This window comes from Azolla caroliniana, unplaced genomic scaffold (genome assembly GCF_043228905.1).
Source record: "Azolla caroliniana isolate FFs.n. ecotype wild unplaced genomic scaffold, voAzoCaro1.0.p SCAF_21, whole genome shotgun sequence".
Taxonomy (NCBI): domain Eukaryota; kingdom Viridiplantae; phylum Streptophyta; class Polypodiopsida; order Salviniales; family Salviniaceae; genus Azolla; species Azolla caroliniana.
The window spans coordinates 2,907,472-2,934,799 of record NW_028230456.1 but is presented as its reverse complement, the minus strand read 5'-3'; the positions used below and the strand labels follow the sequence as shown (position 1 = coordinate 2,934,799).

Genomic DNA, 27,328 nt, shown 5'->3' with positions numbered 1-27,328 from the left:
CAAATGCTTTTTGAGGAGTCCTTCATATGTTGAATCAATGAGATTTGTTCCAAGAATGCTTTTAGTTAGGTGTATGGTGTCGTCAGGTATTGGGAGTGTATTGATCCACCAGGTAGCACCACCACCATCGTCAGTACTAACGGTAATCGTAGATGTTCTTACGATTCCACGAGGATTGTCGACAACAATGTTGTGGGATGTACATACATACATACATACATACATAACTTCATACACTTGGGCATGTATACATACATGCATGGCATGCATTAAAAGAAGTTTATACATACAACATACAACATACAACATACAACATATCTGGATACATACATACATACATACATACGTAACATATGTACACAGTACATATATATCTGGATACATTCATACATGCATACAAAACACATACCTACCTGCATACATACATACATACACGCATGCATGCATAAAAGAGAATTGTATAGAGATTAGAGAGAGAAGAAGAAGAAGAGAGAGAAGATCTGGAGTCATTCGATCTTTCTTCTGCAGACCTCACTTCCTTCCTTCCTTCCTTCCTTCCTTCCTTCCGCCATAGCCATAGCTTCGTTGCTCCACTTCAAAGATAGAAGAAATGGACGAAGATATCCTGCTGGATTACGTCGAATTCCACCTCTCCTCCTCGTCCTCCTCTAACAACAGCAGAAACAGCAACAGCAACAGCAACAACAAGGACAATCACACCTCCTCCTCTTCCTCCATGTGAGTTATCCTCTGTGCTTTTTCCCTTTCCTTTTGGATATGTCTAATGCCTATTTCCACGGAGAGTTCTCTATTACCTGCATTCCCTCCGTCCCGCCTTATCTCGGGCTGCATTTATTCCGGTCTTCAAAATGCCAATATGCTCTCTCTCTCTCTCTCTCTCTCTCTCTCTCTCCCCTGGCTCATGAACGGAGAGATCTTCATATTCTGCATTCTTTCGCTGAATGTTTATTTTGATTTCTGTCTCCCTGTCACATTTCTCCGTGTTTATTTGAATCGTCGAAAAGTTCGTAATTCTCTCTCTCTCTCTCTCTCTCTCTCTCTCTCTCTCTCTCTCTCTCTCTCTCTCTCTCTCTCTCTCTCTCTCTCTCTTCTCCATATCCTGCCCATATGCACGGAGCTGTCTTCATATTCTGCATTCTCTCTCTGAATATTTATTTTGATCTTCAAAATGCAAGTCTTTTTCACCTAATTTATCTCTGTAGGTGTTAGAATGCTGTGGCGACTTCTTCATATTATACATCTTTCTGTATAATTTTTGTGTCGGTGACCTTATGTTCTCTCTCAACTTTCCCTCTCTATTTTTCTGTTTCGATCTTCTAAATGCAAGTGTTTTCATATCTAATGTTGTATATGTTCTCTATGTGTTTATTTCCATCCTTCAAAAGGTTGCTCTTTGTTTTTGGTCTAGGTTATCTCTCTCGTCTTCCTTTGTTTTTGTTTCCATCTTGTTTTGATCTTTAAAAACTGCAAGTCTTCCTGGCCGGCGATTGTCCATGTTTTCATCTCTTTCTTCTGCTGTAGATCCTAAAATACGTAAGTGCATTTAGATCCCTTAAAATGCAAGTTTTTCAACCTCAATGCAGTCTGCATTTCTCTAATTTTCTGTGCATTTATGTCTCATTTCGTTGTCTGCTGCACAAGCAGCATGTGCGAGCTTTCTATATCTGCAGGAGGTGAAGCAGAGAAGATTATCTCGGGGTTCTTCAAGCCATTTCTATCACATATTCACGCCATCCAAGAACTCTATGAAAAGAACTCTTATTCTACTTCAATAAGACTGGAAAGACCTCACATTCATCAAGGAAGAAGGCCATGGTTCACCAAGAAGACTATAAACAGGTTAAGCAAAGAATAAATATATTTTTAGTTCACTTCAAACATGCTTTTAGGTTATTTCGAACATGGTTATGGATAATTTCAAACATACTTATTTATGTTATTCTCAAACATGATTCTGAATTATTTTAAAACATCTGCTGGGATTGTTTCTCACATCAATCAAGATCAAACATTCGTTTAAGGATCATTTGAGTCTGAAAAAAGTTGCCAGGATTTGTTGAGTAGATGGTTGACCTCTGCCTTTGTTTTGTCTATAGACTTGTCGAATTCGTGAGCTCTCCCGAGGTTTTAGAGCGTGTTAAAACAATTGAGGATGAATTACTGCAGCTGGAGCAAGTGCGGAACATCCAAGCAAGCAACTTAATACAGGTGTTCTCTTATGGGCATTCCTGTAACTAACTATGCATTAGGAGGTTTCCTGAATAGATCATGCAATTTAATCATGTAGTTAACTCTTTATTTAAGTTACAAGATGAGTAGAATTGATCCCGAAAAAAAAATTCAGTCATTTTGATCTAATTTTTTGGTGTCAGCCTATAGTTTACCCTCTTAATCATTCCATATGGAGGTGCCTCACAATTTATGTCCTAAATGCTTCCATATGGTTAGATCTGAGATCATTCTGGATTCAAGATTGCTGGAGGATGTACTTTTATAAGTTTATTGCTCTGTGCCAACTGTTACCTAAAAATTTATTGTCTTTCAGATGGAGGATCCAGCTCTGTGTGCCAATCCCTTCTCCAATACTGGTATGTGGTTCTCTTTTGTGAATGGATTCTATGTGCTTTTACTTCACAAAATCTTAACAATGGAAAATTACATCTGTATGAGTTTAAAACCCAACGCAGCATTTAGAATGCAATTCTATTGTATTTTCTTGTGTGCTAAAATCATTACCCTTGAATTCCAGAGGTCATGTTTACACCATCTGGACAAAATTATGACGATCCAATCAGCAATGAAGTAGAAGCGTCCAAGTAAGCGCTTTCCTGGAATCCGTCATGGAACTCATTAATAAATGTGTTATAATTCTCATACATATTAATATCCTACTCATAGGTGGCAGCTTGTCAAAGCAATGGATATACGACTACGTGCATTGCAACAAGAACAGAATTTGGCTTTTTCTCGAGCTGCCAAAGCTGGATTTGACTATCATATTATGGAAGATTTGATGTCTTTTGCTGAATTTTTTAGAGCAGACCGCCTATGGTAAATACTTACTCCTCATTGATGATTAATCTCCACTGTAGAGTATATATATCTAATAGTTACGTGTATTATATTAAAATGTGCAGGTTTATTGTTGGTTGACTCTATTTCTGATGTTAAACTTGCATACACATGCAGAGGCATACATGTAGATGTGATATTTGCATGTTTAATTTAGGATCTATGTGTTGTTCTATGTTCATGTTTTGATATTTGTATAATGTTTAGATCGTAATTAATATGTTCATAATATTGTATATTTTACTCTTTATGTAATGCTTTTCCACTCACTTGGGTTGCTTTAATTTAAATATTATACTCAGCAATTCTTACGTGTATGATCTGTATAAGCGGTCTAGTGTCTGACCTTTAGAGGTCATTTATCTTGATTCAAATTCTTTCTCCAGGATAATTGTGAATATTTTGATCTTTAATCCTTTTGTGGTTGCCACAATCTCAATTGGTATCTATTCTGTGCAGCTTACGCCTTTGATTTTAACCACAATGTCCTTAGCAAATTTTGTTGAGACTTAAAAAGCTTTTTCAGTCTTCTGCCCGTCATCGTCACAGCAACTAGTTCTACTTTGGCGTCCAACTCTTGCAGCCTTCCACTGAACCCAGTGTGGTGCATCAGTGTAAAAACAGTCAGTGAAAAGAATGCAACACAAATGGAAATGCTGAGATTGCATACTAGTAGTAAAATCAAGGAAGAATTAAGAGCACATCTTTTCATTGGTGTGGGGCAGTGAGGTGCTTCAGTTTTGAGTAACTTTCAACTGGTCGGCTACAATAGATTGCTTGTCTCTGCCAAATGTGTTTTTTCAAAGTTGAAAGGCTATTTCAGGGTGTCTTATTTCTGAATCTGTCTTATAATGACATTATATAATTACCTAGTTCTTTAATGTGGTCTGGTAGTTGTTGCAATTGTACAACCTCATAATGAGAGATGCCATAACTATTCTAAGCTATTCGTTTTTTTCTGTTTTACTTTTTGAACTTTGCAGCAGAGCATGTATTTGGTTCTTCAAGCTCTCAAGAAAGAGACAACAAATGCACACAAATTTTATGGAGGAAACAAATGAAGCACTCTTACAGTCTAGTGTCGGGGAAAAGGAAATTAGAGGGTCAATGTCACTATATGATAATCTAGCACAATCATTGTCAGACGAGCTCTTGGGCAATAGTCCACCAAAATCGGGAAGAACTCTTCCTCAAAGAACACCTCCAAGGAGGAGGTCTATGTCTCCACTGAAGAAAGTTCAGGTTGGAAAATTTGGCAGCCGTCGCTCTGGCTCTTTAACATCTCGTAGCATTAACTATTTCTCTTCTCAAGGACAAGAAATTAAGGAGAGAAATAGCAACGTGGAAGCTAGTGGCAGTGACAATGAAGACGAGATGGGTTATCATAATCAGGAACTTCAACCTTCTTTATCCTCAAAAAGATTAAGTGTGCAGGCTGCTATTAGCCTTTTTGAAGGCAAACACAAGGATCCAAATGAAACGCTGACAAAACAGCGATCCTTGAAACAAGAAACCTCCAGGATTTCTTCAGACAGCTCAAAGGCTGAAAATGTTAAACTGAGAAACAGTTTTGTGGCAAAAGATTGCAACCAATCTATCATGGATGATCAGAATGTACCGTTGAAAGGTGAATTGAAGTCGTTCACGTCGCAGATACATGTGGTACCTCATGTTTTACAGGAACCCTCAATTTGTAGTTTTGACACAAGTTTAGATTTTCAACTACACAACCAAGAGGAAACATTGGCACCACAGCACTTAAAAGTGTTGAGAAAAATCAACTCTAAGAGGGAGTCTCATGGAAAGGAATTTTCGAGATCACACAAATATGTAGAGTCTACAGAGGGATTCAGAGGAGTAAGTTCCGTAACTGAGAATACATTTTCAGCTCATGGACCCGTGGCTAATAATCAATCCAGTGCAAGCAGCAGTGTGACAAGCATACCTAGGGGCATGGCAACTTCAGATATAAATTGTGCTTCGCCTGAATCAAGACAATATGCTACTCCCACTTTTCCAATTACAGCCCAAAGAGATACACAGTTATCAGAGCGAACTGGAGTTCTAGATGAAGAGGACCAACCTAGTCACTCTATGGAAGAGGATTCTATTGACAGCAAAGGCTGTGTGAATGTTGCAAGAGAATCTATCATCAATTCTTGGAATATGCCCTCTGATAGTAACATGAAGGCTCTTGCTAGCATGATTAACCATTCAAATTCAAGTGAGGATTTTTTTGGTAGGCGTTATGAGCATTATAGTAAGTTGAGGAATGCCAAGATGATGGATGAACACCTTTCAAAAAGGGCCGAAAGAGAAGCAAAGCTCAGATTAATGGAGGAGACTCTGGATTTAAGGAAAGCAGAGATGCATGCAACCACAGCTAAGTTATCAAAAGAAGGTAAAAATCTTAGAGTCCGTGCAATAAAACTTGCAGATCTCAAAGAGAATCCATGCAATATGCATAAATCTCAGGTACAAGTTAACCTCTATATGTGCCGTTCTATTACGTGGTGTTCTTCCTTCCTGTATGTGCTGTGAGTTATGTGTTGATGACAAATATTTTTCTTCCTTTCTCTAAGATTTTGTGTGAGGAGAACAGCAAACAATCACTGGATAATCTCCCGCCTTCCCCTCCATTGACTCCACGAGCAACTAAAGAGTCTGCAAAACTTCACAAAATAAAAAAAGCTAGTTCGTCTTCCCAGAAATCTGCAACAACTCCTCGTAATTCTATGCGTGCTTCTTCAATATCGCCTAGATCTGCACCCACTGGAACAACAGGTAGAATTTCAGGTTATCAGCCATCTGTTTCTTCTAGTATGGGGGGTAACCAACTTGTATGTTCAGTTTCTTGTTTCTCAGACTTGAAAAAGGAGAATTCTAAGCTACATTCTAAGTCATCTCTCTCAAGTCATATGCATCCAAAGAATGATAGTATCTCCAAAGGTGTAGTTAAAGATTTCCCTCTAGAGTCTATTGGTGCCCCAAATAATTCTAGCAATAGAACAGCAAGAAAGAATACACATGCCAGCATGTCACCAGCAGATAATGGAAGGATGCCAATATCACTGAGTTTACAGGAAGAGGTCAAACCTGAGATCCCTCTTCCAGCTAAGATGAGAAGAAGTGCTGTTGCTCCTATCCATGAGGTGAAGTCATTTCCACAGAGGGGGTCTAATGCTGGGCATGGAACTTCTCCTGATTTTGTGAAGGTGAAGAAATTTTCTATTGTTGACATTACAGCGAAAAGTTCTAATGAATATTGCTCTCCAACACGCGTAAAGGGATTGGATGAAGATGCTCAGCTTATCAGTGTGAAAGATGAGAGTGATTACATCATTGATGAGAGCGTAACATCTCAGAATCATGCATCTATGCTTTTTCAGGAAATGGGAGAAAAAGAGGCAGAAATGGATCTCGACATATCCTCAGATGCAGAAGTAACAACACATCACTCAGATGGTAGTTTGTCTTTGGTTTCCATGTATCAAGTTGTGAATCCAGTAAATACATCTTCAGTAAAACACGAAGAGTCACTCAAGAATGAAAGAGCATGTCCTGCAGTATTATTCCCCATAGAATCTGGAAAACACAAACTATATAACAGCACTTTGGAAACAGAGCATGTATTGAACACTGGAGACTCTCAAAAACATACAACTGTCCATGGAGAAGATTGTGCTCAAAGCGAATCTAGCAGAGACATAACAATTCATGAAGGAGAACATAACACATCTGTAGAAGCATCTCACAGAGGAATAACAGTTCACGAGGGAGAACATAACACATCTATCGAAGAATCTCACAGAGGAGGAACAGTCCATGATGGAGAACAATTCAGCACTGTATCAAAGCTCATTGCTGATAGTGCAAAGTCATTGCAAAGGGAGAAAGTAGCCACTGGTTCAACATCTTTTCATGCTAATCTTGTTTGCGATGAACTTACCATATCAAAGCAATATTCTGTGGGTGCAGAGGAATCCGCAGTAGCTAGTATTCATGATGATCATTGTGTTGTGTTTAACACTAGAGTGTCAGAACCCTCTATTCCGAGTCCAGCTTCTTGGGATTCGTCATGTGTGCAATATGCTTCTGAGATTGATGCCACCCATAAGAAGCGGACAAACTCTTCTCAGAAGCCAGTTGTTGTGGTGCCACCCAAGGAGCCAGCCAAAGGTCTGAAACGGTTGTTAAAGTTTGCTCGGAAAAGCCGTGGCACTCCGGAAGTTATCATAACAGATTGTCTTTCTGCGACGACAACCTCAGGAGGTGATGATTACTTTGAAGACCCAAAAGCAAAGATTCAGTCGGTGAATGATCTACGTAAGTTGAGAATGAACGATAGGATGTTGAAGGAGTTCAGTAGACAAAATGGTGCACATAATGTCAATGACAATATGCGAGAGAAAGGACCAGGTAAAGGAATTGAGATTTCAAGTTGATGTTACTCTAGTTAGTTTCATAGATTTCTTATGCAATTTATATTACTGCTAGATTTTTTTAATTGTGAATAGTTTTCCGTTTCTCACCATCTTTTCAAAAACTGGCATGAATTTGATGTAGGGTTTACATTGCACCTGCAGTATTCAATTTCTTTAATATTCTAAAAAGTCGCATCGGACTTGCATTTCCCATTATGGTTTTTGAATTCCATATTATTTGGCTTAGGATTTACATCGCGGCTGCAGTTATGCAATTTCACATGATCTTGCATTCAGCATCTATGTGGGCATCCTCATGAACATGCTCTATTCTAGCAATCATTCCTAATAGATTGTAGGCAGCATTCCAAGTGAGAAATGTTGCAAGGACCTGATTTTGACTTCATTAACTGCAGTTCAATTACTACTAAGGAGCTCTATTCCAACACCCCCTTCTAACTTCAAGCTAAGGGATGATCATGTATCAGGGAGCAGCACACGCCTGAAAGGTACTCACTTTTATGTGAAAGTTTGATACAACGCTTCTATAATGCGTATCTAGTTTTGACTGAAAAATTCTGTTTTTCTTTGAGTAGCTCCGAGGTCATTCTTCTCCCTTCCAAACTTTCGGAGTCGAGGCAAAGAAGGAAAGTCAGTATGATCAGATGTAATGCCTCCACCTCCATTCACAGGAACAATACATAAATGTCACAAATGGAATTCTCCATATCATCGAAGATAAGGATATGTGCATTTATTACGTATACTATTCTTCCAACCTCAACCATTTAACTTTTGGCCAACTGAAGAAGCTCACATGATGTTCCATAGTTAACTTGAAGTACCAAAACTTCTACACATTTACAAGCTACCAAAGACTTTTACATTTTACACATTTACATTCAAAACTTCTACATATTGTGAGAATCTATTTGACCATTTTGTCTAGCTAGGAGTGTGCTAAGAGGAGCCACTTTGGTTTAAAAAATGATTCCTAGGTATTAGATCAGAAACAGTTATTCTAGTTTTGTTGAATCAGATCCTAAGCCCTTCTTCTACTTTTGTTTGTTTAGATCTGATACCCTGCAAAATTGTATGTCTTTATTGGAAATATAAAACTAGGGAAATGTGAATCCTGATCCACTGCAAACATTCTTGTAGAACAACTTGATCTAAATGTTTGGAAAGGTGCCTAAAAACCAGTTGACACTGATCTTGTTTGGTCTCTTGCTCTTCAAATTTGGTGTATTTAAGCTGGTTTGCAACTGAAGAAAATGACAGTTATGCATATTGTAATGAAAATATTTGAGCGTGTTGATATTTATTTCACACTGAAATGCTGATGTTAATATCTCTTAGGTCGGTTCAGATTGGATTGGCTGGAACTAACTACTTTTAAATTGTTTCTTTGTGAAAAATCGATCAATTTTTTTTAAACATATTGCTGCCTAAACATGTGGTTTACATGATAAATTATGTTAGCAAGAGTAAGCATAGAGATTGTATAGATACCCCTGAGCTAGATGTGTGGTTGTATCACATACTATGCAATTGTTTGCAATACTTTGCAATACTTTGCATCATGGAGAACATCCATCCCATTGCTACTGCCGTAAGATGTGAGTGGATATACATCGTTCCTTGTTAAACCTTGTCATGTGGAAGTGATCAGGATGATGATGTGCAAAAGTGATAATGCCTTGCTGTCTATGTGTAAATTGTTAAAGTGTGTTTATGGGTGCTCATGAGAAGAAACCTGATGCATTACCATTTAATAAGAAAGAATGCTGACCGTTTATAGCAGGGATTAAACTATTTTGAGGGTTCCACACTACTTCAATGAATACAGTAATTACACTTCATTGTGTCTTTTATCATTCTTTCAATATCTTAATCCTGCTCTTATGCTCAACTAATGATGTCGTACATGTTACTGAGTGATTAGCTTTTCACACTAGTCCTAACATGGTTTTCATATATCAATTTGATAATTCGTTTTTTGATCTAGCTAATCTAGATTGTACACCATTTATTGGTATTCTCTGGTGTAACTTGTACCTCGTGGAAGGTTATTCCACATTTAGTACATTCATCACATCACTCACACCTAAGTTAAACTATTTCTCATCTCTACCTACATGTAAACAGCAAATGAAAGCAGAAAGTGATGTCTCTGAACTTATGAGGTTGTGTAACCTTCTTGCTTTCATACTAAATATACTTCTCTATTTTGTGTTTTTTGTAGTGCTCAATGTTAATGATGTTGGAGGCATTATCCTCAACAAGGAGCTTTAATGAACTTTGAAAGGACAGAGAAAACAAATGCTCAAGCATATAGAAGTTGAAACACTGGTTTTGGATGAAAGAAAAATTTGACGTTAGACTAAAGAAATCGTCAAGAGCTAGACATTGGCATACAATATACTAATGCAATCCAATGACATGGACTTAAAAGTTCTGACTTTGTGCACTATGTACAAAAACATCACAATCACAATGAGTGTTTTGGAATCAGAAAGTTCTGTTCTAAAAGTTTGCCCACAGCGTGGAAACACGTTGACTGACAAATTTCTCTATGCAGTTCATAACGGGCACCATCTTTCTTGATGTGTTCGAATAAGATTCTCGATGAGATCGACTGCAAGAAATATACATAAATCTATTTTCGGATGAAGTAGAGGGTTTGAATGTAACACTTAGTCTACTAAATGCTTTTTAGAGTACGAGATAAATTATACAAAGGGAAGATGATCAAAATGCCTCTGATTTACCATATTTCCCAGAGCACCACTTCAAGCATACTAATCTCTAAGCATGCCAGTCGTTAACAATTTAACCGAGAAAATTCATTGATGAGAAAATTAACTGCTAAACCCTGGAAATAACTGCTAAGTCTTTCCTCATTTGTTGAAATGCCCCCGAGTTTTTGCTATTTCCTATTCTCAGTCAGTCTTTTCCCTTCCTCAAAATGCCAAGGGCATTGGGGGAATTAAAGAAAAATCCAAGCGGGGCTTTTCGCAGAGTCTTTCCCTGTTTTATCGATGAACTTGCCCAAAGATCGCAGAGCTTTCCTGGAGATGATGAAGTCATGTGGGGAGCATAAGGAGATCTCCATAGCCAAATCTATACATGCCCATGTTGTGCAAAGAGAGGTTTTACATAAGGATATATGCCTTTGTAATGCATTGATTAGTATGTATGCTAAATGTGGTGCTCTTTTAGATGCCATAGCTTTCTTTGAAAACCTTCCATGCCCAAATGTTGTATCATGGAATTCTATCATGTCTATATATTACCAACATGGCCTCCATCACCAAGCTCTCTCTTGCTTCAAACAAATGCAAAGCAGGGGTCAATCTCCGAACGTAGTCACTTATATTTGCATCTTGAAATGTTGTAGCAACATTGGATTTATCAAGAATGGTCAAGAGATCCATGCTATAATCATTATGCAAACATTGTTGTGTAATAATTTGGCGCTCGGGAATGTGTTGGTTCATATGTATGCGAAATGTGGTATGCTAAGAGAAGCACAAGATGTATTTGAAGAGCTTCCAGAACGAGATGTTGTAACTTGGAGCTCTCTTATTTCTGGTTATGGCCATCATCAGATGCATGATGAAGCTTTGAAATGCTTTTGGAAAATGCAACATGAGGATGTCCTCCCTGATGTGGTTACCTTTCTGTGCATTTTGAAATCTTGTACTAGTATAGAGTCTCTTGAGATGGGAGAAAAAATACATGCCTTGATTATAAGGCATGCAAAAAACATCATGCTCGACAACACGTTGGTTGATATGTATGCCAAATGTGAAGAGATGGGAAAAGCCCGAGAAATGTTTGATGAGATTCCAAAACGAGATGTTGTAACTTGGAATGCGTTGATCATGGGGTATGTTCGGCATGGTCTCAATGATGAAGTCCTTAAATGTTTCAAGTTGATGCAAGAGGAGGATGATATTTTTCCAGATGCAGTCACATTTATTTGTATTTTGAAAGCTTGTGGTAACATGGGTCTTATCGGTATGGGAGAAGAGATTCACATTGAAGTAAGAAACAATGGTCTACTAGAGAAAGACATATTGTTAGGGACAACAATAGTGGACATGTATGCCAAGATGGGCATGTTAGAAAAAGCAAAAGAAGTATTTGAAGATCTTCCAATAAGGAATGTGGTATCTTGGAATGCAATGGTTAGTGGGTATACCCAACATGGGCACAATGAGGAAGCCCTAAAATGCTTCAGACTAATGCAATATGAGGGACTTTCACCAGATGTGATAACCTTTATTTGCATGCTGAAAGCTTGTGGTAGCATAGGGTCTGTTGCAATGGGAGAAGAGGTACACGTCAAGGTTAAGAACCAACAGTTGTGGAAGAAAGATATGGTTCTTGGAAATACATTAGTGGATATGTATGCGAAATGTGGTATGCTCGGAAAAGCACAAGAAGTTTTCAATGAACTCCCATGCCGGGATGTTGTATCTTGGAGTGCATTAATGGATGGATATGCCCAGATGGGCGAGGCTGAAAAGGTTATAGAAAAATTCAATAAAATGATGATAGAAGTTGTGATACCAGATGTGGTTACTTTTCTAGTGTTGCTTACTGCATGCAATCATGCTGGTCTATTAGAGGAAGGGCTAATGGTCTTCGATGCCATGGATTCTAGTTATGCTGTGACTCCAACCTTAGACCACTACACATGTATGGTCGATTTTTTAGTCCGGGTCGGACATTTTGACAAGGCATTAGATGTGATTGAAAATGTGTCACCTTCTCATTGGCTTCCATTGTTGCTAACTCTTCTCGGGGCCTGTTGTTGCAACTGTATGAATGTAGATCTTGCGAGGTGGGCATTTGAGCAGTTATTACAGTTGGATAAAGAGTGTGTTTCAGCCTATGTTTGCATGGGAAATATATATGCATCTTCTGGTATGCATGAAGAGTTAAAGGGCATGTGATGGGTTTATAAACATCCAAGTAAAAATTTGAGCCCTTGGTGACGTATAAAAGAATTTCTTTGTGATATAATCGTGTTTGTTATAATATTTTATTGGATTGCTGTGAAGTGTTCCTTGCTGTTTGGTTACACATGGGATGGGTTATGAATATATAAACTCTGTATCTTTCTGAGATGTTGGAATGGATATGGCTTGAGATGGATTACATATGCTTGCCAGAAGAATTTTATGGTCATACCAAAATGGAGAATGAAAAATGATGATAGGCATGTCTTTTTGAGTGCTTTTAAGCACAAAATTATATTTATTAGCATTCTTTTGTGGGGTTCTCACCTCATGTGGAGGTTTTCCCCACCGGTAATGTGATTCATTACTGAAAAAAAAAAGCGAGTAGAAGAATGAAAGAGGTCTAAAGCACAAGATCATGTACATATGTGTGAAAAAAACCCATAGCGGTGAGTACATTCTTATGTTAGATTCAGTGAGAATGGTGGAAGTCCCCTCTAGTTAGAATTCCATGCTACATTTACAATGCCTTTTCCTGTATACACAAAACACTTGATTAAGGCCAAAATTGTACATCCCTTCATAAATTGTGGCATTGCATACACATGGAAAACAATTATGATGACATAACAATAAGACTAGAGTAGGTACACTTCTTTACTTTAGTGGATGTAGTGCATTGGAGTGAGATCATGGCCATAGCTTGGCCAACACACAAATCCTATCTCTTTTGATCATCAGTAGTGCAACAGCTAGAATCTGATCAGGGGTACTACCACTAGCAATGGTTGGTAGTCACATACTTATCATCAAACAACCAAGTCACACAAACATTTTTCTAACAAATTCTCTTTTCAACATAAATGACCACAAGTAACTTGCCCATTCTCGCAAAATGGTGGGACAAATTAGTACAACCAACAACTTTTATTGCCTCCTCGCCGCCAAAGGATGAAGCAAAGTACCACGGAGAAACCTTTTTCAGGTGAATGAGTTATCCACATCATCTCGCGTTGTTCACAACAGCAGAACATTTAGGCTTTGTGCGAATGCTCACCGGGGTATAAATGTGAAAGTGTGTCGTCCTTTTACCCTTAAACAAGGCCAAAGGTTTTTAACTTTTTACCCTTTCAAAACTAAGGCCTCTTGGGTTGCATTTAAAACCTCTAGTGTAGGGTACATTTAAAACCTCTAGTGTAGGGTACAATGGTAACTTCTGTACTCTTTTCTTGTATTAAAAAATCTACAATAAAACAAATGCAGCAAAGAATGCATCAGCTATGATTGTGTCCCCACCCCTCTCACCTCCTTCAGAATCTATGAGCATCAAGGTCATTTTCAAACATAGCTTCTTATTCAACCAAAAAATCCATTAAAAAAATGCTCAAATATTGTTTATTTTGTCGAAAAAAACTCACTTGACGAAGCTCGCTAAATAAAAATATATCTCAATGTTAACAAAAGTATTTGAAAGAGTTTGTGCGCGCCAAACATTATATGAAATCATTGATATTTGATGAGGTGTTTTGTGATATCTCACTTCTTTTCTCTACAAAGAGCCTCAACTCAACATGTACTCACACACTTTGACAAACGATAAACTCTAGGATGCCCCCAATTCCAAGAACATTTTCACGCATGGAACCCCCTTAGGGAAGAACTTCATTTATCATGCTCATTGACGTACCTAAATCATTAGATACGAGTGAAGTGAGGAGGAATAGAAGTGATAATATCACACCGATGGCCAAGGATCTCAAATACTACATTTTTTTTTATCTTTTAGTTTTTTTTAGTTTTACGCAATTCGATGAACGGAACACAAAGAGATATTCGAGAAAGCTACAATAGCTGATCGCACATGGAAGTGAACATTCTTGGTAGCTACGTAAATAATGAAAAAGCAATGTGAAACGTTGTATTGGGATATGTGCTCTCATTCGCTCCAATAGACACACTCTTGATACCCTTGTGTACGTTCTTGACCTTCACACACTTGAGATGTACTTGAGACAAGAAAAGGATCTATCAAATGTATCTAGTAAAAATTTGGCGTAATAGAAGGAAGATGTGGCTCCTTATGCTAACTTAGAGTGGCATGACCTCGTCCCGCTAAAATCAGTTAAGACATGACAAGTACATGGTTTCATTCGGAAACATTTGGAAGTAGTAAGTAAATGGTCGCAAACAGATGATGAGAAATGTTCCCTTTCCTTAGCTTGGACTTGTCTTTGTCCCATGAGAAGATTAAACCGCATTGTCTAACATTTTGTTTACTCCAAAGTTGGTTCACATATTATTTGTAGAAGCATTGTTGAGGAATGGTGGAACCTTTGGGATGAACATTCCTTATTGGAAAAACCCATTGCACCTTTCCCAAACTAACACAACTAACTTTTTCAATTCAATTGTCTCAAGACACATTGAATGATCCTTTTCAAGAAATAAGAATTTGGAATTCAAGAAATTCATGTGAAAATTGATGCTTAAATGTCATAACACTAAAACAAAAGAAATTCAAAAAAACATTCTTGCACCTAATAAATATATAAAGAGTGAAATTTTTTACTCAGCTATGCTCCACTTTTTCAAGATACATTCGATTAAGAAATTTTTAAAGATAACATTTGATTAAGAAATAAAGATTCTAAGAAGAGCAAATATAATGTTTGCACTAGTGCATTCCTTTTGTATTGTTTGCATTTGTTGCTTTTAATTTACAATACTTTTTGTGTGCGCATTATAATTAATTAAGTTCCAGCCTCTGACATCTCGGTCATGCAGAGCTTTCCTCAACATGTAATGCGATTCATGTCTTTATTAATTCATCTCCTCATTTAAAAGGTATTACTTCCATTCCCATCCTTGCCGCTTTATATTCTATATGTTGCAATAATTGATAACATTGTTTAAGCATGAATGCTTGATTATCATGATGAATCACATTTTAATAGTTGCCTCGATCCCACTTTAGTTCTAATTTCTGCAAACCATATACAATTCTAGCCAACATGTACTACGCACATGTGTGATGGAGATAGTCCATGGAATCTGCAATGATATCCCAGGAAAACATTTCTGGTTGAGTAAATTCACATGAAAGAATGGATTAAACATGTCTTTGATTCAGTAAATTTGGGCAAACTTCCAATTCAAGGTTGACGAATTAAGACTAAAAGTTTTAGGCTTGAAATTATGGGTCTGGTGGTGAAGCCATTGTTTGAAGAAATGACATCCGGTTGTTTCCTTGTCATCTTGAACTTTAAGAATGCTTTCACATAATCATTGACTTAATCAATTTATTAAAGAGAAATTGAAATATAGTTTTCTGATTTCAGCTTGGGAGCTTTAGTGCTTCATTAATAGATGAGTGACTAAAAATTGAGATACTAGGCATTTTACTACAATACTAAAGAAACTCCCATATTTAATACATCATGGCAATCATTTAAACCTTGAACTGATCCATCTTATACATACTTCAACAAACTCCTTATCAAACATTTTTAACGTTTATAAAGGCCAACAAGCCCTATCGGCTCCATTTTACATATTGAAAGTCTAAAACAAGCCTTCAAAGATTAATATGTAGCTACATCCTCTTCCATGACAAATTACTGCCAGCACCACAATTGTACATCAAAAGTCAAGCAACTTTAGTTTGAGATGTTATATTAAATCTAAACCTTGGGGTCAAAGTCCACATTTTGCATATAATTTTTAACCTCATATGTAATGCATCATGACACCCCAGTTACTATCTTCTTAATCACAAAATTAATCATAAACAAAAGTAATTAAGAAGGAAATTAGAATACGAGGCCAGAAGTTTGGATCTCTCCACACCCAACCCAATATCACCCCCAAAGTAGGCCCATCAACTTAATTGGTACAAGGTTCACTCCATGTGATCACTCATCAGTGACTTGTTCCAGTGTCTTCGGATATAGAAGGTGACATGGAAATCGAATCGAAAGAATCATATCTTCTGAAAGGAGATTGTAGCTGTGAACCTCCGATGATGTCTTCAACCATCTTTACAACTTGGCTCATTCGCGGTCGTTGCTTCGGTAGAGATGACACACATTGCATAGCTATTTGGAGCATACCCACCATCTCCTCTTCAACGTTTTTATACCTAAGAAGCTCAAGATCAAACACTTCTGCTGTCCATTCTTCTTGGACTACCGATTGCACCCATTTCGGCAGATCTACTCCGTCATCGTGGGAGTACAATGAACGCATTGCAGGTTTCCCGGTTAATATCTCAAGCAAGAGAACTCCGTAACTATACACATCTCCTTTTTGTGACACTTTCTTGGTCTCGTTTAGTTCGGGTGCTCTATATCCAATCAACCACTTGGTTAATACAGCTGAAGAATGTGTCATGAGGATGAGGCCAAAGTCAGATATACATGCGTTCCCGTCTTTATCCAAGAGAACATTGGTTGATTTGATGTTGCCATGAATCAATTTTTGAGTTTTGCATTGATGATGAATAAATGCTAAGCCCCGTGCTACTCCTACCGCAATCTTGATGCGAGTTGTCCAGTCGAGCGGAGTTCTCCCAGGGCCTCGGTTACCTGAACCCAACAAGAAGTTAGGTCACTGCACTATTCATGCATTTAGTTTTTGGTAAGGTCACTAAAAATGTGGTGAGAGAACGACATGAGACATGAACATTATCATACAATGCTTTTATTTTTCGAACAATATGATTGCTACTAAATGTGATTTGAGAACATCGATGATGACAGAATTTATGAGAATGAGGAAGTTTTCGGGTAGCAAAATGATACACACCGTGAAGTAAAGAATAGAGATTTCCCGATGGCAAGTAATCGTACACAAGAAGCTTCTCATCTCGAGCATAGTAGTAAGCTCGTAATGCAACAAGGTTTGGGTGCTTGAGTCTCCCAATAACATCCATGTGTTGCTCAAAATCTTTGCGACCCCCTGTTGTTGGGTCTTTCAATCTCTTAACCGCAACAACCGATCCATCCTCTAGCGTGGCCTTATAAGAAGTGCCGAATAAACCTTTACCCAACATTTCGGCTGATGCCCTCAAGAGGTCTTCTAATTCAAATTGCTTTCTTCCATCCATAAAAACAAGCTTACCCTTCTCACCCTCCACTTGCATGCTAGGATAGTTAAAAGCAAGCTTTTCTGGGTCAGACATTTTCTTCTTCTCCTTAATGTCTTTCCGCCTCTCCTTCTTAATTTCTTTCCTCTTCTCCTGATTATTATCATTATGACTGCGGTCAGCATTTTCCGAATAATGGACCTCTTGAACGTGGTTATACTTTTTCCAATAGTAGAGGATGAAACAAGAAGTGATTAGTACTACCACAGCCACATCACCTACAACTATGGCTACGAGGGCACCACTTCCAAGTTTAAATGGCCTCTTTTCGCTCTTTACGACCGAAACAGTTGATGCAGGTTTCGAACTTGGGCTTGATGATACTACCATAGGGTTATCTTGTCCACCATCACCATGAGGGTTTGTGGGTTGTTGGCTAGTATCACAAACCAAGAGTGGCACACCACATAATCCTTCATTCCCTTGAAACGATGATATTGAGAAGTTTGACAAAGAACCAGGTATAGGCCCATCAAGTTGGTTGAAAGAAACATTGAAATCTTTAAGATTCACAAAGTTTTTGAGGTTCGGAAGTGGCCCGGTTAGCTTGTTATTGTCTAGCTTGAGTGTGAGGAGCTTCGAGAGCTGTGTGAGTGAGGCTGGGACCTGTCCAGAGAGAATGTTATGGGATAGATCCAATCGCCAGAGCCGAGACAGTGTCGAAATTGAGTCTGGGATTGGTCCAGAGAACTCATTGCGAGAGAGATAGAGCGATCTCATATACCGCCAATTAGAGAAATTTGTAGGGAGAGAGCCATTGAGGAGGTTGTTGTCAAGGCTAAGGATTCGGAGACCATCCAGGCGAGCCAAGGGTTCAATAGGACCCCCGGAGAGTTGTAGGCCTTGGAGTACGAGTCGGTTGACACGGCCATTAGCATCGCAACGGACACCATACCAAAGGCCAGAGCAATGATCATCTCCTGACCAAGTCATTAGGTTCAAACTTGCATCCAAAGAGGCCTTGAATTCAAGCAAAGCTGAGTGGTCTGATGAGGACCAGGACAGTGGCAATGATGCCGAATTGTTGGTCGCGCAGACAAATGTAGCTGAGAGCATGATTGATGATGTTGTAAACATCACCATCATAAGAAGGCATTGCCTTGGGGTGTGAAACCAAGCCTTGTGTTTCATGCTGATGCCAAAACAAGTCTCTCTTCTTTTCCTAGTGTTTCAGTTTCTCCATTTCCTCCCAAACAAGATCCAATTTGTTTTATGTTTTCTTGGGGGAGCTAGAATTTGAGCCCTAAACCAAAAAGAAGAAGATTATGAGCAAGATAAACAGAAAGCTATCTTCACAAGATTTCAAAGGAAATGCTTTTACAAGAAGATCCCATGTTTTTCATCAAAATTTCAACGGAGAAAAGAAATGCTTATGCATAAGCGAGATCATGATTTCTTCACCTGAGATTTCAAAGGAGGATTGCATTATACATACATACATACATACATACATACATACATACATATATGCATGCATGCATGCATAAAAAGAACATGATAAGAGTGATTACGAGTTGTTCATGTGAGATTTCAAAGGAAGATTGCAACAACGTGGATCACACACCTTATCCGATTCAATGGAAGCCCATACACATGGATGCCACATTCATCATCTCTTCTTCAACAAGGGAGGGTTGTTAAATGTTTACAGAAGAGAGAAGAAAATGTGGAGCTAGCAAGTAAGTCACCATGGTTTGCTTCTTAGAAGCAGAGGAAAGGGGGGGTATACAAATACATACAACTAAAAACAGGGCTTAGGTTTTTTGCTTTTTTAGTAGTGGCAGGTGCTATAGTTATAGCTAGCTAGTGGCAGCTAAAGTTAGTAGTAGTAGTAGTAGTCATAATAATTGGTAGGAGTGCAAGCAACACCAACATAGATGGATTCATGTGTTTCTTTGGCTCCACACTCACACACAATCACACTCACACTCATAGACATCTATCGCGGACCCACGCTTCCTATTTCTTCGAATACACTACATCCGTAGAAACCCCCTTTTCCGGCTTTCTTTCTTTTCCGACTCTCTCTCCTCTCCGACCTGTAAGGAGGGGGCATCATCGGAGAGGAAGAGGAAATGCATGGCTTGTGTCGGAAAAGAAAGAAAGCCAGAGATGCCCATTGCTCCGGCACACTCTCGTACTTGCAAGAGCCCTTTCTGTCCCGCATGCGTGTGGGAAAAACCCGATACCCTACTTAACCTTACTACCTACGATGTGGTTCCTCATCGCCCCCACACACAAAAAAAAGCTCCATAATGCGTGTCGGCAAAATACGAGCGAACTGGGGCTTTCTCTCGCACATGAAGATGTCCGAATATTCTAGCGAGATGTGTGGGTATGCATGTATGCATGTATACACATCCATTTGGCTCTTGTCTAATCTTGATCAGTACCATCTCCATTCTCCAAAGTATCAATGAGAAGATGAATTCTCCTCATGATATATAAGGATCGATGAAAGAAAACATGGTATTCTTAGCTAGGCATGTTGAGGTTTTTCCTTGTGCAAAACATCGTATTCTTTCACATTGCAAGGATTTGTAAGGGAAAGTGAGCTCTTTTTGGCAAATGGGGATTGCCTCTGAATGAGGTTGATTCAAACCATAGGGAATGTAAAGGGAAAGTGGGCTCTTTTACACATGGGAAAACATAAAAAAAACTGATCAATATTGCTTTTCGCTCTGTTCTTCTTTGTCCATACATTTGACGCAACCTTGACGAGGCAAAAATGGAATTGGTAAATCACATGAAACTCTCCCCTTTTCTGTCTTTTTACTTAACTTTGAGTTGTCGTTGCAATTGTCCACATCCCACAACTTTTGGGTCAATTGGACTGCGATATTCTTCTTTGGACACATGTATATACAAATCTTTCAACTTTGAGTGCAAATAACACTTCACACATTGTATATAGCTAGCCTCCAATATAAAGGTAAAAACAAGACAAAAAGGGACAAATGAGGTAATGAATTGGTGCTTTTTCAATTCTCATAATCATCAACACAGTTAGTTGATCAAATCCCATTCATGTCTTTTGTGAAGGTTGAATTAGTCATCACATTCTTTTTCCAAGGAAAAATGGTTCACTATATAATGTATAGTGTTTTTCCTTCACTCTATCTCACGAATTTCGCTTCTTCCTCTCACGTGATCATAGCCATGGCTTACTCTTTCTTTTTGTTCATCAATCATGGCTGTCCTACATATTATACCAAGTGTCTCTCCATTATACAAGTCACATGGTTAGAACTTCCTTTTCACAATAACACAACATGTATGGTTGTGTATGTTGAACTTCTAGTTGCTTTTTGCCCTTACTTTCTTAGCCAACATTTTGTTTGTTTGTGTTGTCATTGAGTGCCGCCAGTAAGCACATGTATGCTAGTGATTAAGACCAATGTTCATTCAAATTTTCTTTCCTATTTGATGAAGTTCCCTTCTTGGGGATGAAATAATATGAAATCTTGAGAAAATGCAATGATTTTCGTGAAATAAATTTCATTACTAATTCGCTCACTTCCCTTGGGAAAATATGACCATGTAACTCAAGTTAATGGGGGTTTACTAGAAAATTCCTACAAACTTTCTTGCATCTTGCCACTATTTATAATTGAATACACACATGAGTTTAATATTTTGAGCGATGTTCTCACAAACGCTAAATTAAAAAGCGACAGATGATATTAGATAACCCTTAGAATGATCCTTTCTCAATTTTATTGCCCACCCACCCACGATATAAGTTTCAAACTTTTCTTGTATTCTAGGACTATATCTTTCTTTTGTGTAATTTCCCAATGTTGGATTCATTCCTTGAATGCTGAATACGTAACCAAAGGGTTTTCTTTTGACAATCAACATCGAATCTTAACATCTCTTGTAAAAGTAGTGTTTGTATTTCAACAACATGACAAACAAAAACCCCATGATGTTCTTATTACAATAGTAAGGATCCTATGGCAAGGTAAATTCCCCAAGGTGTTGTGAGACAACTTGACATAAAGGCAACTCACCTCTGAGGACAATTTGCCTGCACAACTTAGTTGTGAAAACTGCCAAATTAATCTTCCTTACCAATAGTGGTACTACATGAAAACTATTAGACAAGAACTCATTTGTCTCTCAGCTATGTGGTGCGAAGCTATTTCTCCCGGAACGAATGGGTCAAAACCTTCAACTCCCCAAGCCGGATCTATGGGTCTCTCTCTCTCTCTCTCTCTCTCACACACACACACACACACACACACACACACACATTATCGTGGTGGTGTTAATTGGAATGATGCATATCTTTCATAAGTGCCACATGCTATGTTTTTTTTGGAAAATATCATATATTTAATTACTCCATCCTCCCCAAAAAAGAAGAAAAGAAAGATTGTATCCAACATTTTTAATGAATTATAAGCAAAAATGTCGGAAAATACAAGAAAAATGAGTCCAAATAGAATAATAAAATATGCACTCACACACACAAACAAACATTCATGCTTTTAGATATTGTAAATTTGTATGCAGAAAACAATATTCTTGTGTGTTACTTGCACTTTAGTTTAAATTAGGTTGCCAAAATTACATGCACTCGTACAAGTGCATGACATTCCTATGTTGATTGATCATTATTATATCGTATTATTAATTTTTTATGTTTGTTAAAATTTCTTTCACTCGCTTGCTATTTAGTTTTTAAAAACAACTTATTCATTAGCAAATAAGAATGCTCTGCATGTAAGTCTTACATGTTTACTTTTCACATTTGTGTTGCTGAAAGTTTTTTTTTTCTGTGATTCGTATCACAGATACGAACCCTCGTGTTTAAATTATCATGCCTATTGGTATGTACACATAATGTGAGTAAGGGTAGGACACTAATATTTACAAAACATTAGTGAAGGGTATCTTCACAATGAGATTGGATTATGAATAGAAGGAATGATATGTGCATGCACTATCATGATCTTGACAACCCATGAAAAATAGTCTTTTAGGAAAGCGTACCTATTCAAGGGGCCAAGAAAGAAGTATAAATATGAGGCCTAGCTACCCTCATAAAACATATTACATCAGTAGCGGGGCTAGGCTTTTGTTGCAACGATTGTGTTACCTATTCTAAGGTAGTAGACATCCTAATATCTGTCAGTATAGGACGTTAATGGTAGGTTGGCTATGTCTTGATCATAGCTCAAGGGTGGTTGGGAGGAACAAGTTCATCTATCCAATCTATTCACCTTTCTTTTACTTTAATTTGGTCAATTGATTCCGATCATGCTCACTCCAATCTAATTCATCATCCTCTCTAGGAGATCCATCGATAAAAACTTTGACATTCCTAAAAGTACCGTACAATTTGTATTTTTTGATGCAAGAAATGGTGACAACACCACTTCTTTGGGGTTCTTTTCACAAGGTGGTATCTACAAAGCCATAAACAATTGTGTTGTATGAATTGTGAAAGAGTTGCTCGATCTTAGGATTCGACACAACTTTGCTAAGATGCAAAAGACATTCCTCCATTTATGAATTCCCAAATTTGCTAATCTGGCTAACCTTGAACCCAAGACACAAACATAGAAAAGTCAACAACTTCACTCACATTGAAGTAACTTCTGCCCATCTCCAAAGTACTCCCATCATTCATCGATTGTTACATTCAAAACATCAATTTGGCAATGAACATCACTCATATGGTAATGAGCACCAACATAGTGAGTGGGTGGTGCTTAAATCATTGACGAAAAGTCAATTTTTTGGTGTGCACTACATCAGCCGCCCATCCTGATGTAAATATTGGCATCCGAAATCTTAGAATTACGTCTTGTCCAAAATTTCACCCATATGATGATAGCACTAGCCAAAACTCTTGGTCGGAAGAGTTTGGGCATTAAGGGTTCTAGAGGGCATGCCTCTAGTTTAAGTCAAGAATCTAGTTTCAAATGATGGAGACATTTCCTACCAAAGATTAGTTCTCTAGAAGTAGAGACCATTTAGCTAAAAACATGCTCCACATCTTAGATGAGAATAAGGAAAAACAATAGAGTGCATTCAAACTTGCATTTGTCAGTGACTCAGCTCATAGATTGTTTTGTCCCCCCAAAGGATGATATAATATCATTGATCCTCATCAATCACCTTAACTAGAAGGAATTCAAAAGCTTCCATGCTTAACTTGATTCATAAATCAGTTCCTGAATGTTTACCTCGTTGTATTATCACTTTTGGATCTTGATGCCCTTAGTAATTTTGTCTTAGTTGCGTTACTTCCAAGACTTATTGGGGGCTTTGTGACATACAACCTTTTAAAGAGAAACCTGAATTCCGTAGACCTTCAACCCAGGCAAAAATAAAAATATTGACCCAATGGCAATTGAGGAGTGTGTAAATGGCATTCACACAAGCCACACCCCTTTTGTTTGCAACACAATCTCTCATTACACCCTATTTTCCATCAATGCAAGATCACCATAAAAGTAGATGTAGACTCACTACTTCCAAAGACTCTTACAGAGCATGCCTTGTGCGCGAAATAGAGTAGCCCTAGCTTTTGTACGTTCCTTGGCTGTATCAGACTATTAGCTATAGTGGTGGTGTTCAGATCATATATATGGTAAACATGAATGACATAACCACCTTGTATGTGTACATTCATTCAAACATCTCACTTGCTATCAAAATATACTAATTCCCATTTTCTTGCATACGATGTTTCATTCTCATGGCTACAATTTTTTCAGCATCCTCTTCCATACCGGCAGTGGCATAAATATCAGCCATAAGAACATAAGCTGGAGCACAAGTAATATCTAGTTGTATTACACGATCAAAAGTTAATCTTGCAAATCTAATATTCCTCCATTTCCTGCAAGCACCTAATAGTGTGATCCAAATGGTAAGATTGTCTGAGAATGGCATCCTATTAATCAAATCCATAGCCATTTCAAAGTGCCCCGAAGATCCAAAAACAATAGCTAGGGAAGTGTGGTGCTCAATTTTTGGCGAGATGCCATATCTGCTACTCATGTACTCAAAATACATTTGGGCCTCATATAGTAGACCCATATGACAACATCCATTCAATAGAGATAAGAAAGTGACATCATCTGGAGGGAGACCCTCATTTTGCATTCTTTCAAAACATAAGATGGCATCATGACCTTCGCCATGCTGAGCATATCCTGCAATGAGGGCAGACCAAGAAACTTCATTTCGATTTGGAAGCTCTTCAAGCACCTTTTGAGCTTTTGTAAGCATACCACATTTTGCATACATATCAATTAAGGAAGTTCCAAGCACAATATTGTTCTTGAGCAAACCTCTATTGATAATCTCATTGTGGATTTGTTTGCCTTTATCTATAGCCCCTATATTACCACATGCTTTCAAGATACAAGTGAGGATGACATCATCTGGGGTGAGGCCTTCACGCTGCATCTGTTCATAACAATTCAAAGCATCATGGCCTTTTCCTTGTTGAGCATAACCCGAAATTAGTGCACACCAAGAGACTTTGTCTCTTACACAAAATTCTCGAAGAATATCCTCGGCTTTTGCAATCATTCCACATTTGGCATACATATCAACCAGAGCAGTTCCAAGCACAATATTTCCCTCTTGCCATCCCCTCCTCACAATTTCATCATGAATCTTTTTCCCCTTCCGAGTGTCTCCTACATTTCCACATGCCTTTAAGATACAAGAAAAGGTGGACTCATCAGCAACAATCCCCTCATTTTGCATCCATTCAAAACACCTAAGTGCTTCATAGTTTTGCCCTTGTTGCACATAGCTTGTGATCAATGCATTCCATGAAACTACATTACGATCTGAAAGTTCCTCAAGTATTTGTTTTGCTTTTGCCAGAAGACCACATTTTGCATACATATCCACCAAAGTGGTGCCAAGCAGGATACTTTTCTTCAGTAATCTTTTATTAACAATCTCATCGTGGATAGTTTTTCCTTTTTCAAGATCTCCTATGATGGCACAAGCCTTCAAGATGTAAATGAAAGTGATTTCATCCGGAGAGGTTCCCTCGGCTTGCATTTGCTTAAGGCAATCAAGTGCCTCGTGACCTTGACCCTGTCCAATATATCCTCCAATTAATGCATTCCAAGAAACTACATTTCGAATATGAAGATTTTCAAGAGCCTTTCGTGCATTCGGAAGCATACCACATTTGCTATACATATCAACCAACGCATTTCCAAGCACAATATCTTTCTCTAGTAGACCCCTATTGATTATCTCTTCATGGATTTGCTTACCCTTATTGAAATCTCGTATGTTTCCACATACTTTTAAAATGCAAGTAAATGTGACAGCATCTGGAGAGAGGCCCTCATTTTGCATTTGTTCAGCATAATCAAGTATTTCATGAAATTGGCCATGTTGGACACATCCCTCCATGACTACATTCCAAGATACCACATTTCGAACATGAAGTTCTTCAAATAAATTTTGTGCTTTTCTTAGCATACCACACTTAGCATACATATCCACCAACGAAGTACCAAGTATGGTATCTTTCTCAAGAAAACCTCTACTGATAATATCATCATGAATACTTTTGCCCTTATCAACGTCCCCTAAGCTACCGCATGCTTTCAAGATGCAAGTGAAAGTAATCATGTCAGGAGAAAAACCCTCTTCTTGCATCTGATTAAAGCAAAGTATTGCTTCAGAATTTCTCCTTTGTTTCACAAACCCACTTATCAATGCATTCCAAGATATGATATCTCGAACACGAAATTGTTCGAGCAATTTCTTTGCTTTTGTTAATGCACCACATTTTGCATACATACTTATTAAAGAGCTAGCTAAATAAGGACATTTTTCAAGTAAACCCTTTCTCAAGATTTCCACATGAAGTCGTGATCCTTTAAAGAGATTTTTTTTCGTCCCACAAGTCTTGAGCAATTGAACTAAAACATAACCTTCCCTGTTATTTTTACTCCCACTCTTTTCTAGACATGGATTTCCATGTAAGGAAATCATCATTCCACTAGTTGGGCGATACTCTGCAGCAGACGAGAGATTTCATGACTTAAGCTATGGAGACGTAGAGCTAATATGCATTAAAACTCTCTTTCAATCTCTCTCGGTAAGGTAAAAGCACACAATTATAGTGTCTGTAAAATCCACTTCTACAACTTCATCGTCTTCTCTGCCTACCTTTGTAGGAAGAGGGACATCTTCTAAAACCGTCTGAAAACATGAATCTGCACTCGAGGAAATGATCTCCAGACTCCACATGCTCTAACATTCTCTCTCTCACACACACAGTGTAAGTATGTTGTAGAGAAGTAATGATGGTTAAAAAGGGAGGTTTAAAACCATTTTTTGCAGACTAATTCAAAGAAATAGATCACACTTGATGCACTAACTGATTGTACGGGCTTCTGATCTAGTATAGTTTCAGCAAGGAATGAATTTCTGTGTTGTAAGTACATCTGTCTAAACTAGTAACTTGGAATAGGTTTTTTGCCTCATTTTGCTATATGCTTTTGGTCACCCAAGTCTACAAAAAGTTCAATCTTGTGGTCTTCTTCCTTTTGAGTAACTCATATTAGTAGTGGGGTAGCCTCAATATGAGATAAAAATGTTTAATTGGCGATACATTGACTTCATTTTGAATGCTTCTCTCATTTAATTGAGTGTTAACTAAATGATAGTATCAATTATGATGATTGATTTTTTGTTTA

The 27,328-nt window shown here is 38.0% G+C and overlaps 4 protein-coding genes across 6 annotated transcripts; 2 read left to right on the top strand and 2 right to left on the bottom strand.

Moving 5' to 3' along the window:
• Positions 1–480: 480 nt before the first annotated feature.
• LOC147850325 (uncharacterized) lies at positions 481–8,728 on the top strand. Of its 3 annotated transcripts, XM_087336296.1 has the most exons (12): positions 481–738; positions 1,666–1,860; positions 2,118–2,229; positions 2,567–2,609; positions 2,771–2,837; positions 2,920–3,072; positions 4,077–5,568; positions 5,676–5,877; positions 5,944–6,308; positions 6,483–7,512; positions 7,934–8,026; positions 8,114–8,728. In XM_087336296.1, the coding sequence occupies exons 1-12, from the start codon at positions 611–613 to the stop codon at positions 8,176–8,178; spliced, it is 3,945 nt and encodes a 1,314-aa protein (XP_087192422.1). In that variant the 5' UTR covers positions 481–610; the 3' UTR covers positions 8,179–8,728. The 3 variants fall into 3 exon arrangements, with proteins under 3 accessions (XP_087192422.1, XP_087192421.1, XP_087192420.1); XM_087336295.1 differs by having other exon boundaries at positions 5,959–7,512; XM_087336294.1 differs by having other exon boundaries at positions 5,944–7,512.
• Positions 8,729–10,558: 1,830 nt separating this feature from the next.
• On the top strand, positions 10,559–12,481 carry LOC147850324 (pentatricopeptide repeat-containing protein At2g33680-like). Its single transcript, XM_087336772.1, has one exon. It carries the CDS (start codon positions 10,559–10,561, stop codon positions 12,479–12,481), a length of 1,923 nt encoding a protein of 640 aa, XP_087192898.1.
• Positions 12,482–16,133: 3,652 nt separating this feature from the next.
• On the bottom strand, positions 16,134–19,404 carry LOC147850323 (putative inactive receptor kinase At2g26730). Its single transcript, XM_087336327.1, has 3 exons — positions 19,195–19,404; positions 17,291–18,873; positions 16,134–17,070 (listed from the first exon to the last, which is right to left on the bottom strand). Exons 2-3 carry the CDS (start codon positions 18,759–18,761, stop codon positions 16,406–16,408), a joined length of 2,136 nt encoding a protein of 711 aa, XP_087192453.1. The 5' UTR covers positions 18,762–18,873; positions 19,195–19,404; the 3' UTR covers positions 16,134–16,405.
• Positions 19,405–24,305: 4,901 nt separating this feature from the next.
• LOC147850322 (pentatricopeptide repeat-containing protein At3g02330, mitochondrial-like) lies at positions 24,306–26,621 on the bottom strand. Its single transcript, XM_087336771.1, has one exon. It carries the CDS (start codon positions 26,619–26,621, stop codon positions 24,306–24,308), a length of 2,316 nt encoding a protein of 771 aa, XP_087192897.1.
• Between the last annotated feature and the right edge of the window lie 707 nt (positions 26,622–27,328).

Coding starts and splice junctions, on each gene's coding strand:
- LOC147850325 (XM_087336294.1), top strand. CDS start 611: ATGGACGAAGATATCCTGCTGGATTACGTCGAATTCCACCTCTCCTCC. Junction 1,861..2,117: donor ACCAAGAAGACTATAAACAG/GTTAAGCAAAGA, acceptor TTTTGTCTATAG/ACTTGTCGAATTCGTGAGCT. Junction 3,073..4,076: donor TTTAGAGCAGACCGCCTATG/GTAAATACTTAC, acceptor TGAACTTTGCAG/CAGAGCATGTATTTGGTTCT.
- LOC147850324 (XM_087336772.1), top strand. CDS start 10,559: ATGAACTTGCCCAAAGATCGCAGAGCTTTCCTGGAGATGATGAAGTCA.
- LOC147850323 (XM_087336327.1), bottom strand. CDS start 18,761: ATGAAACACAAGGCTTGGTTTCACACCCCAAGGCAATGCCTTCTTATG. Junction 17,071..17,290: donor TCTCTATTCTTTACTTCACG/GTGTGTATCATT, acceptor TGTTGGGTTCAG/GTAACCGAGGCCCTGGGAGA.
- LOC147850322 (XM_087336771.1), bottom strand. CDS start 26,621: ATGATTTCCTTACATGGAAATCCATGTCTAGAAAAGAGTGGGAGTAAA.